Source organism: Grus americana, chromosome Z (genome assembly GCF_028858705.1).
Source record: "Grus americana isolate bGruAme1 chromosome Z, bGruAme1.mat, whole genome shotgun sequence".
Taxonomy (NCBI): Eukaryota; Metazoa; Chordata; class Aves; order Gruiformes; family Gruidae; genus Grus; species Grus americana.
Window position 1 is genome coordinate 32,633,129 of NC_072891.1, and position 13,049 is coordinate 32,646,177.

General features: G+C 36.3%; 1 protein-coding gene across 13 annotated transcripts in view; it reads left to right on the top strand.

Annotated features, from left to right (window-relative positions):
• KDM4C (lysine demethylase 4C) overlaps positions 1 to 11,711 on the top strand; it is a 268,964-nt gene extending 257,253 nt beyond the window's left edge. For 9 of the 13 annotated variants that reach the window (XM_054809237.1, XM_054809233.1, XM_054809234.1 and 6 more), the window contains 3 exons: positions 3,981 to 4,100; positions 7,926 to 8,018; positions 10,770 to 11,710. In XM_054809237.1, coding sequence (XP_054665212.1) covers positions 3,981 to 4,100; positions 7,926 to 8,018; positions 10,770 to 10,946 — 390 coding nt within the window. In that variant the 3' untranslated portion in view covers positions 10,947 to 11,710. Of the gene's footprint in view, positions 1 to 3,980; positions 4,101 to 7,925; positions 8,019 to 10,769 lie in introns of those variants that run through there. The other 4 variants (XM_054809252.1, XM_054809238.1, XM_054809242.1 and 1 more) reach the window with 2 other exon arrangements.
• The last annotated feature ends 1,338 nt before the right edge of the window (positions 11,712 to 13,049 follow it).

The following is a 13,049-nucleotide window of genomic DNA, read 5'->3' on the forward strand; positions in this document are numbered from 1 at the left end:
GAGTTTTCTCTTTCCTCTGAATTCACTAAAGATACTTGTTTTCAGAGTGGCTCCTTTGGATCAAACCTAGAAGTAGTCAATGGCTTTTATATTCTTATTTCTAAAATAATTGTTGAATTTGAAATAGCTGAATTAATAACATAATTGCCAGACAAAACATTGTCAAAATAAAATTGCAGGTGTCCGAGGATACAGTTTCTGACAGTTTTGGAGAATAGTCTCAATAGTTCATAAGTTCAACTTAGACCAGAATATCTATGCTTTTTAGCCTTGATTTAGGAAAGCATTTGAACATCTTTTTTTAAACTTTTTAAAAATTAAGACATTTTCTTCAAGTGTTAGTGGCTGTATTCAAATTAAATTTCACATTTCCTGGGTGCCTGTTTCAGGTGCAGACTTACTCCCTTTTCTTTCTTAGTGTGGCTCCACATTTGTTTGTAGTCTGTGGCAACCATCACCACCCTGCTACTGCAACTGGATTTGCTACTTGCTACTTGCTCTGTGTAGCCTTAATGAACCAAAGTATTGTCTAACCTCTGTGATAAAAACAAAGGAATACCAGAAGAGAAAAATAGCAAAAAAAATCTGCTTTATCTGTAGTGCTGCACACAAGAATTCCTGACAGCATAGGAGACAAACCCAGCTCAGGGGGATTGTATCCAAGTGTATAAATACCTGATGGGGGAAGTAAAGAAGACAGAGCCACACACTTCTCAGTGGTACAGACTGACAGGGTGAAAGACAATGGATACCAACTGAAATACAGGAAATTCCTTAACATGGAATTTTTCTTCACTTAAGACTTTTTCACTGTGAGAGTTGTTGAATGCTGAGCTAGTTGCCCAGAGAGGTGGTGAAGTGTTCATCCTGGGAGATACACAAACACAACTGGACATGTCCCTGAGCAACTTCTGTAGCTGACCATGCTCTGAGCTGTGAAACAGCTACAATGTGAAATTGGTCACTTAAGTGAATATGCTTTTCAGTACAGATAGGCACAATTTTGTCCATTTGTGTGAAGAAGAAAATATATTATGTAATTGTACAGGAAATGTACACAGTTTGCAAGCTGAATGTAGATTGGGCTCACACTGTATGTTATTTACAGCTGATATATAGGAGTGTTGAAGGATTGCCGTATCTTGATGCCTGACTTTTCATTATATGACTGAGAAATGTGAGGTCGCATTTTTGCAATTTTATCAGCCTAAGAAATGGGTCTAATTATTCCTCAGAAGAAAATGATAAGAATTCTTTTTGCAGTTAAAAGATAATCTCTAAAATGGTTATATAATATGAAAATAAAAGGTAGGAACTCTGGCAGAAATCAGCAAAACTATTTAGTACGAATTTCCCAAACATTGTTCCATAGACTAAGACATTGTGGTGATACATGAAGAATGGGCTTGTTATTTGTCTAGTTATTTGCATGAGAACTCTAATTTTCCATATGAGCAATTCCATTAGCCATCCTAGAGAAGCTGTGAGATTTTCTTCTTGTGCAAGGTGCAAAGGGAGCAATTCATGCTGGGCTTTTGTTCTTGGAAAATTAATGTTTGGCTTGACATTGTTGATAGATTGTTTGTTTTCAGGAAATCTGCTATCTTCCATGATGCATTTTAAAAGTTTGGTTCAAGACACTTACCCAAGACTCCTTTTTGCACTTCAGCAATAAATAGATAGAGGAAAAAGTATGATAACGACAATAACTATCTTGACAGTCATCACTGAGAAGAGAGCATTAAAAATATAGTCTCATTTAATTTATAGTCAGAGCTATGATAGTATTTAGCAATCCCTGTTCCCTGAGAAGTCATAATTATTCCACTGTTGGAATCTTTTCCCCTTTCCCTCTGCCTCTTCTGGGAATACTAGGAAGGGTAATACAGTAATATCACCTACTACCCCAAATATATGGTGATAGTTGAAAGGTTTCATCTTTCTGTGCCTGTCACAGCAACCTTTGCCAGTGTCGTGGTTTAACCCCAGCCGGTAACTAAGCACCATGGAGCCGCTGCACTCACCCCTACCCTTGCAGGGGAATGGGGAGGAGAATGGACAAAATACCTCGTGGGTTGAGATAAAGACAGTTTAATAACAAAGATAACAAAGGAAGAGAATAATAATGATAGTAATAACAATAACAATGTATATATATGTGTGTGTATATGTAATTGTTATTATATAAAACAAGTGATGCACATATGCAATTGCTCACCAAATGTGAAAGGAAAAGAAAACAGTCCGATGCTCAGTCTGTTTCCAAGCAGAGATCCCGCCTCCCGGCTAGCTCCCCCAGTTCTATACGGAGCCTGACGTCATATGGCAGGGAACGTCCCTCTGGCCAGTCTGGGCCAGCTGTCCTGGCTGTGTTCTCCCAGCTTCTGGTGCATCTTTCAGAAGCTGAAAAGTCCTTGACTTAGTGTAGACCATCAGTATGTTATCATCAACATTATTCTCATACTAAATCCAAAATGCAGCACTATGCTGGGTACTAGGTAGAAAATTAACTCTGTCTCAGCTGGAGTCAGGAGAGCCAGGCAAACACACAGAGCATATTTTAGAGCTGTCCCCTTGGCACAGCACCTGAGGGATGACAGAGACAGTATTGTCGTGCAGGAGAGTGTGTTTCTGTGAAAATCCAGCTTCTCACTTTTTTTTCTCATATGTTCAATCAAATTAATGGATTAAGTTACGTGTGATTAAAAAACAGTTTATAAAGCCTGGATTTGGTTAGCATGATATTGTAAGAAGGCAATGTCTCACTAAGGATTATTGTGGTCCATTTTTGCTCCCACATTTTGAGTTCTTTGTCTTGGTGATTGTTGGCCTCTCTTAGAAGTGAACTGTCGAACTCAAAAAATACAGTATTTTTGTAAGTTATTCTATGTAAAGCTGAGACTTTGAAAATTGTAATAGTACTGAAGCAACCTGAGATAATACCAGGGCCTGCAGGACCTTGTCACTGAGTCCTTGTACCTGAGTCCTTGGCTTTATCTTTTCTTTTCCCAGTCTAGACCTCTTAGCAGTGAGCTCAGATAACATGGTCACCAAGCAGGTCCTCTCACACCTAGGAATATGCCACTGAATTAGCACTAATTTCCATGACAAGTCTTGTGATGTAGTCAGTACGAAGTATAGATGCCTTTGTTGGGGTGAGTATTTGGCAGAAGTATCTTCCAAAGAATTGGTGAGCACAGACCTGACACAAGCCTTTTCTGGTCCTTTGTTCATTTCCTCATGTGGACAGCTGTTGTTATGGGGGTGTGGTCAGCAAATCAGTCATTTAGGTCATACTGAGTCATAATGGCCAAAAGAAACAGTAACGAGGATATGTTGCGACAAGCACGAACTGACACGCTCAGCAAGTCAGGCACAAAATTTGGCCAAAACACGGCAAAAACACAGCCTCATATCTTTTGAAAAAAAATCCCACCTACTTCTTCTTTGTAAGCCTTTTGTAAGCATTTGGATTCTTTCAGTGTTTCTCCATCAGCTAAGCAAAGAACTCATTGGCATTCTCACCATTTATAGTTGGATCCATCAGGGTATGTTTCAGTCAGCAAAGTTAGCATCTCGCAAAAATGTGCTGTGGTTAACAAAACATGAGTCATTTGAATATGTAAAAGAGAAAGTGTTGCACTTATGCAATTGCACTTTTGTGATCTTTATTTTTAATGTGTGACGGAAATTAATTTTGGGGGAAATGCATAACAGTTACTGATAGCTATCAGATTTATGCATATGTTGCCTTGCCAATGCAGCATCAGGCTGTAAAGAGAATTTTTCTTTGGTCAGTATGTCGTTTTCATAAAGGCTAACAGTATCTTCTGTTAGCCCATCAGCAGGATTGTAAAACTCGAAACACACATGGTGATACATCTCCTCCAATTACATAATTGTAAAAAGCAGCTTACTGGTAACTTGAAGGTGTAGTGGCTTACTCACTGATTTGAGAATCCATCTTTCTTTGTAAATAGAGCAGAGATTGCCTAAGGCTGGGCCCACCTGCAGAAGGAGAGGTTGTCCAAGTGAAGTGGCCTGATGGAAAACTGTATGGTGCAAAGTATCTGGGAACAAACATAGCTCACATGTATCAGGTGAGTGTCTGTATTGATTACCATGTGCCTGTTTTTCAGATGTCTTTATTGCAAATTGTTCATTTGGCTCTAGCATTAGAGTGGCCAGCCACACCTTCAAAGCTGCAGAAGGCTGGAGTGTGGACTTTTATTGTAACTGCTAATGCATTTAAACTAATAAATAAAGCTCTCTAAACCATTAATAAGTGGTGTGCACTCTTTGGGAGTTGAGGTTTCACCTGTTCTTATAAAATCAAGAAAACGGGTTATTTAATAAGAACACAGGTGAACAGGTAGAATATTAAGATTGAAAGATAACTTTTGTTATATTCTTCAGGTTACTTCTATATGATGTCAGGTAATTATACAATTAATGATATAAAATTAAGTATTGGTATGTGACTACCATGAACCTTAGGCATTTTGTAGAAGGATGGAAGGGAGGACACTAAAAAGAAGAGCATAAATAGCCGCAGTTTCATTTGTCTGAGGCACTTTTGAATTAATTAACACATAATCTAAGGAGCGTTTTATCCTCAGCAAAGGCGAAAAGGAACTGAACACTGAAGGCAAGGTTAAAAAGCTGACTTCTGATTTCACAGAGACAATAATTGTTTTTTTATGTACTTGCCTTTGAGAAAAATCAGTCAGCAGCTTTGACTACCCAGGTGAATGGTAGAAACTGCAATAAAACAATCACAATAATAATACCGCTTCTGAAAGAATGAGAATCTGGGTATATTTCATTTATATATATATAATCATTTTCACTTATGTAACTCTTTTCATCTGAAGGCCTCACATTACTCTACAAAAATGGCAAATATACTATTATATCTGCAGATAAATTAAGGCACAGGGAGGCTAAATGACTTGCTGCATTGACCTTCTCACTTTGCCAATGACTTGCAATCGAACTCAAGTCCTCAAATGCCTGATCCCTTGAGCTAGTCTCTAAATCTTACCTCTTCCCTTATATTTAGCAGCTGTATTATGTTGTGAAGGTGAAAAGTTCTTTATAAAATATAAAGATTATTGTTCTATAGTAACATTAATCTTCAAATAATTTAATGTTCTAAACAGCTGGTCTTCTGAGGAATGCTGTGAGGTAAATTAGATGAATGTTGTTATCTTTCATATTTGAAGGAATCTGACATAGTCAGAACAAACTTCTTTCTCTTGTTTTAGACCTTTTGGACAACATGATGAAATCAGGTTAGTTTAAGGAAAACAGATTAGCATGTGGAGGTTCAGCAAGGTTTGGAGTTCCCCAGCAAAACAATCATGGGAGATGATTACTGTAAACTGCATGTAACAACCCCTATCAAAGGGGAAATAGCAAAGATGAAAGATTAGAGGGAGTCCAGATTGCACTGCATAGGACTTTGGAGATGAACAAGTACTTCAATCTGTAGGACAGGAGAGGAGGCTGCCAGAACATGGCCACGGATTACAGAAAGTCTATTACATGGAGGGTGCAAGGCTAACTTCAAGATACATGAGTAGTTTTTCCTCTGGTCTGTCTACACAGCCTGTCTGATAGCTCCCAGGACTCGTGCATACACATACTCCATTCTTCTTCTGGGTTGTGAGATTTCTGTTGCAGCCTTCAGATTCTCTTATCAAGTCTTTTGTGATCTGTTACATGGTATGACAAAAGGAAAGACTGAAAAGAACTCCAAGAAATGAGTATTATGATCTAATAAGGAAAATATATTCTACTTGGATAATTCTGTAAATTTTCCTCATGTTTATGAGACATGTGTAACAAATATGACAGTACTTGTGCCTGCAGGAGCTATGACACAATGCACCAGAATTTGCGTCATTCAGTTTGACATTCGCGACCCAGTAGCCTACACAATCCCTAAGCAGAGTTATACATGCCAAGTGAAACAGGTGTTCAAGTGAAATTGTTAATATGTGATCTATGTTTGGTATCTTGATAATATTTGATATTGACATTCACTATTTATTTTTGAGCTGCATTTGAGATGATTACATTATCCATTCACCCTATTAATAGCCTTCTAACAATTTCAGCTGACCCTTTAATATATGATGTCCTGATAAAAGAAAATCTCATGGAGAGAATAGCATACTACACAGACACAGTACAGCAGCAGAAGTCCAAATAAAATAACTTACTGGATAAAATTGATTATTTAAAATGTAGTATCTGAAGTCTGGATTAAAGTTGAGCTGTTAGAGATGGTGGGTTTATGTTTTGCATGAATCATACTATTGAAAGTCTTAGAGGAGCTCTTGTTGTGTTTGCCTTTAACAGTATAGCAAATTTATTTCCAGTGTGGTATGCTGAATTATAGCTGAAGAACTTCCCGTTACTCTTCATTGTAAATGTTCAATATATTTTATACTGCAAAGTGCCAGATTCTGTGGTTTGAAGCAGTTCCTTGCTGCTGTACACTACCAGTAAAAACAAAAAGAATGCCCATTCAGGAGGTGGTTTTCTGTTCTCATGGAGCTGGCACAGTTCTTTTCCTGCCCAGTTCTTTCACCACTGATGCAAAAAGCATTATTACCAACTGTATTGTGCAAAAACGTGTTACCAAATATTTTGTGCAATAGGGAGCAGGAAAAGCAGAAAGGCTGCTCCTGTATCCTAGTGAAAAATGCCTAAATTGCCGTAATTTTATTAAACAAGCTTAAGCCAAATTGACCTTTAAGTTCCTCTAACATACTACTGCCAGACTAGGCTTATGGTGTTAGTAACAGGAACAGAGAGGAGCAAGGATGACTTTGGTGACTTCACTGTCCATCTGTGCTCTGTGTATTTTAAATGCATTCCAGATCTGTGCATCCCTGTTAAATTGCTGTAAAAAAATTGCTTTTAAAGAAGTTAATAGTTCATAGATCTGTACACTGACTTTTGAGAATGGAAAACCCAGTCCATTTACAAGTTCAAATATATGTTTTTTTCAGTTTGATCTATGACAATACTTTTGATAAGTTAATGGTTTCCTATGTATGTAGTTGGGCTTATTCTTCCAGCCTAAAACTGTTGTCATTCATAGGTTCTCATTAGGTCACCTAAGGATGTGGAGTCAGACTTCTTTTAAGTTTACACCAAACTTTGAAGTACAGTTGCTGTGGGAACTAATACTGCAGTCGTAGATAATAGCTGAAATTCACAATTGTTAGATGAAATATTAAAAAAAAAAAGCAGCTACTGAAAAGGCTTAAATGCTTCAAAGCCTCAGCATTTTAACATTCCCAACACCTAGTTACATTTCCTTTCTCATTTTCTGCTAACAGGGTTCATGTTGGATTAAATCTAAACCTAAGCATGATAAAGCTTTTCATCTTCTGAACTGAGCATTTTAAAGAATTCCATCAGATTCAATAAAATTCTGTTAACTGGTATTTCCTTAGTTGTCACTCATACGTTCTTTCTTTTGACATGGTCTTCCTCAACCTTGAAGCACAGGATGTTAAAATTATTTTTTTATTTCTTACAAGCAAGTAAAAAATTAGAGGCAAATATAAATGACACAAGGACATTGTAATATGTCACTTCCACAAAATAATGTTGTCTGTGTTGGTACTGCTCAACATTCCTAATCTAATACATGTATGTGTGTCAGTGTTGATTTTGAAGTCTCTTTGCTTACTTATTATTTTCAGCTTAGGAATGTGTTGCAATTCCTAAGAAATAACATTTTTTTTATGTTATATCCTAATTTTACCTTACTAAAATAAATAGCAAAATATTTGTATATGATCTTCTGTGTTTGCACATATATTTTTGTCTGGATACATTCCCAGAAACTTCCCGCGAGAGTTAAAATATGATTTTATTTTTAAATACCCATTTTTTTCAATTAGGTTGAATTTGAAGATGGTTCTCAAATAGTAATGAAGAGAGAAGAGATCTATACACTAGATGAAGAGCTTCCTAAGAGAGTAAAAGCACGTTTTGTGAGTATTTGCTAATGATAACTTTATAGTATATATATACTCAAAATGCCAGTAGCACTATCCTTGCCTTTATTCTGGATTTTCAGTTTTAATTGGCTAAATATTTTGTGAAGCCTGTACTAATATGACTGGCTAAATCAGCACAACAATTAGCACAAGTGTCCATTTGCTAGTGAGTATGGTTAGTTGCTTTTCCAGTACAGGCAAGTGCTGTTATCAAACATAACTCTTTTCTCCTAAAAGGGACATCTTGGTAGATCATCTATCAGATCATGAAGTTAGTAAAACTTCTAAATTGACAGTCATTCTGTTCTTTCAGTATGCTTATAATGTGTATACATTTTTTAAAACTTTCCAAGTTCTTAGAGCTTTGTGATTTTAAAAGCATTGAATTTAATAAAAATGCAACTAACTAGTTCTAAGAAACAAAGTACCTGATCAGAACTCATTAATGTCACTGGCAGGACTCATCAGCATTTCACTAGTCTTTGGTTTAAAACTAAGTCTTCACTATATTTTCTGAGTTTCCTGCAGTTTCAAACAACATCCACCAGCTAGTCATTTATATGTATGTCATGTGGAAAAGTTTGAGGTTCATAAAAAGCATAATACTTAAAGTTTGAGAAGGAAAAGTTCTGCTATACAGGTGTCAGAGGAGACAAGATGACTGCTGTTACCTATCTTTGTATTCAGTGCTAAATATTTTGCAACTCAATCCATTACCAACTCTACTCAGAAGAGCACCGTGTTCTTCTCATGTCTATGTCCTATTTTAGAGTTGTTTGTTCAAAACTGCATTGCAAGTTAAATGTTAGTTTTCTTAACATGTTAAACCATGCATAAAGATGCAAAAACCTTGTCATATTTGAGAGCAAACAATAATTCACTGTTCTAAATAAAAATTTCCCTCTTATTTAAAGAATATTTTCAGTAAAGCTTTAAAAAGAAGAGCAATGTGCAGTATATTGTTCATTGATGCAGGGAGGTGAGCACATACACATTACGTGTTCACACATCTGTTATGTGACATTAATTAGCTGATTTTTGAGAGCTGAATGTGAGGAGTTGTAGGGGAATGATGTGTAGATTTGATTCTTCAAGAATACATCAGCTTAGATGAGTTTCGTGGACTAACACAGCATTACATGGAGAGGTAGCTGAAGAAGGTTTCAGCCTGACTTTCCTTTTCTATGCTTCTTGCCACATGCAGCTGCCGTCATCATTATTATCCATCATTTCCTTTCATCCAGTTCTCCGCAGCCAATCCCAACATAGATGCTGTCTATTTCAGAAGCTAGACTCATGTCAAAGGAAAGGATTGGCATCATGTGTGAAAGGGACAGTTAAAGCTGGGAAAGGAAGAGAGAAAGAGAAACGTGAGGCTGTCAGCCTGCTGAGGGAGTGTTCGCTGGCGGGATGCCCTGTTTTAGTCAAGGAACAGAGTGAGACTAGGACAGCTCTTTCTAATGGGAGGTGCAGTGATCAGATATTCTTGGCTAAGACACCTTTTTGTCAATGCGTTTGGGATAAGTGCACAGATCTTTCAGTGTCCTGACCACCTAGGGTTAAGATAGGTGTCTTGGAAAATGTTAAATGAACCATCTGGCTATATTCAGTGGGATTTTTCATTCTTCTCAGAAAGCATTTCATTACCATTTTTTGTTTTAGAATTGGTGTGTAAAAAGTATTTATAGTTAAGTGTGTGTTCTTTAGAATGTAAACTGTTGCATTTCACTAAGGATAACAATACAAATGCAATTGCATTCATGCTATTCTTAAAATGGAGGTTTTATTGATCAATTTTTTTTTTTTATTTGACACCATTAACTTCATAAAAGAATTAAGTACAGGTTAAAAACATTGAATTTGGTCAACTGAACAAAACAAACCACAGCCTGTGCTCAGAGCTTTGCATGATCTCCTGCTACTGCCTCGAATTCTAGAAATATGTAGCTTAGTCCTCAAGGTATGCTCAACACCTCCTTCCCCTCCTCATGCTGAAGACAGTGCAAACTAAGAGAACTTACGGTATTGTTTCCACCTCTTGAAATAAATGACACCAATTCCTTCTAAATGATGCTTTGGCTAATCCTGGGAAATTTACCATGACTCCAGTAGTGGAAGTTGGTCCAAAAATTTCTGCTGCTGTTTTTTCCCAAATGGCTTGCTGTTTGCTGTCCCACTGCTTTGTTCAGTTGGTTCAGAACTGTTTTAAGTTTGCTGACAAACGACCAAACTTGTGACTCCAATTCTTTGCAAATTAGTAAGCGTTCAGGTTTCTTTTCAGAGGTCTGTGCCATAGTACCTTGCACTTAAAACTTTTCCGAGTAACACAAAAAGCTGGATAATACTTGACACTGCTAGGGTCAAATCTGCCCAATGATTGCATCACTTCCATGTGGCTGTTTTGCACCTTGAGTTAGAGTGATTCTGTGACCTCTGAATAAAATCAAAACTAACAGCTGGTGTTAGTCACATGTTTTTAAGGAACACTACAGACCTAGAGAACTAAATGAAGAGTAGTACATGCAAAATATGGAAAAGTCAAAGTTATATTTTAAATGTGCATTTAAAATACATATTTGATATGTAGACATTTTCCTGAAAACAGGTGTAAATGCATGGTCAGTAATGTCACTAGCTTCATGTGATCTAGTGAAATATATCTGAATTTCCATGTAACTTGTCTAAAATATGTTAGAATGTGATGGCCTGTATGGAGTTGTATGTGTAATTAATGTGTGGTTTTAGTCTACAGCCTCTGACATGAGATTTGAAGACACATTTTATGGAGCAGATATTATCTTGGGAGAGAAGAAGAGGCAGAGAGTATTGAGTTCCCGCTTTAGGAATGAATATGTGGATGATCCAGGATATCGCACCTTCTTAAAAAGCTCATTCCAGAAGAAATGCCAGAAGGGGCTATAAAGGAAGCAAGAGAGAGAGAGGGATGTTGATTGACAAGCATGCAGCATTATTGGAAATTGGTCTTGGTTTAACTGAACACTCGGTTTTACAAGGAACTAATCCGTACACCAGCCTCAGAAGCTGAAGTAGTTGAGTTCTGATTTCTTCAGTTAATGTGTTAAAGATTTTGTAATGTTTTGCATTATGAAACTAAGGGGGAAACCAAGTGAGAGTAAGAGGGATTACACAGTGATATGCTGAAGAAAACTTTCAGTCCTACTCACATTGAAATAGGTGGTAAAATTCCGTTTGAATTATAAAAGAAGATTCACATTCAGAAGAGGAGACATTTTAGTAGAGAGAGATAATTTCAGTGGCTCATTTTTTTCCACAGACAGGAAAGGATATTAAGTTCAGCAATAGCAGTTTTTATAAAACATTTTTAAAACAAATACAAATATGTACAGGATTAAGACAAAAGCTGTACTTACTTTGTACAGTGCTTTTACGTTTTTATGTCACTACTACTTTCAGTAGGGTTTGATGTGGACTCAACTGTTGACTTAGATATTTTTGGCTTTTAAGAAAGGTATCTTCAGTGCAGCAAGGGTTTATTGTAAATTTAAGAGCCAGATTTTGGCAGTTATTTTTAAACATGTTTTTCATAAGGTCTGTTAAAAATAGGTATTTGTAAAATACAATTTTCTTTCATGTATATGAAAAAATAGAGTTTAAATATATATGCTTAACAGCCTAGTTTTGAATGAATATATTATGGTCTTCCTTTTAAAATAATATTTTGTCAATGTAATAATGTTTTAAAATAAACAAAGAAATAAATACTGTCCTTTTACTTGCAGCATTTTGTCCGTTGATGTGATTTTCAATCCTATTATTTTATACCTATTGGAATCATGAAACTGCACTGTATGCAGTATGCATGTAGTTTCCTCAACACAACAGAATAGACACACAGACACACACATGGCTTGGTATTAAAATGCAAACTTGGTAAACACTGTACTTTCATTTCTTGTCTTTCTGTTTCCCTTCAGTCTTTGGGATCTTGACCTTTTCGGATGTTTCACAGAAAGCAGAAAGTCTGAATTTGCCTGAAACACTTGGGTATGTGAAACTAGAAGAGAGCTTTATCAAAATGACATCATCTGTTTCTTGTAAATTGGACCGTCAGCAGGATTTCTGACTGTCTGTCACAGAAAAAAAAGCTCTTTCAAAATCCAATTTAAATCTAAGCACTGCTGTTTCTAGGGTTCTGCTTGCAAAAAAACCTGATTATATGAACCCAAAATTTTTTTCTTGACAAACCCAGGTCTTTATATGCTGAGGCACACAGATCTTTGTTTCAGTGTAGCCCTTGCATGATTGTTATTAATTTTTCAAGTGGACACTGAAGTCTTTTCATTTACTATGTGACACCTCAACTGACAATTTAATTTTTCTGTGTTACATTAACTATCTTTTCTTGTACCATGAAATCACTCAGAATCCCTTTAGTCTAAGAAGTTACTTAGCTGTGACAATTGGAATGTATTTCTAATTGACAACACTTTCTTTAGAGGTAGTGGGTTGTGGTGGGTACCGTCTGGTGTATTTCAGAATATCAGAGCTCTTTCTGGTATTGTAAAGGAAAAATGAAATCTAGTGATACATTTGCAAAATGCAAGATTGTTTCTGCCTTCTAGAATTAAATGCAGTTGATAACATAATTAATGATGCTTAGTTTCAAAATACTGTTCTAGGACTGCTTTTATGATCCACCATGAAGGTTCAAAACAACTATGACATTATTAATTGGTAACTACATATAAATATATTTTGTATTTAAATAGATGATGCTATCGGGTACTACAGAGGCTAGAAATCAAATGCATGTTCTTTGCCTGGATCTGATATGACCTGTTTTGACACCGTTAATAAACTGCCTCATCACTATAAAATGGGTCCAGCATCTTTCTCTTCAAATTCCTTGGAATTTCCTGATTAAACTGCTGCAAATTTATTTTTTTTAAAAAAACATTCATGCAAAAAACATCAGTTGGCTTGTTTCCCCTTCTTTTAAGCAAAAAAAATCTTTACTTTGGAAGTTCTGGAAAGCTTGCAAAT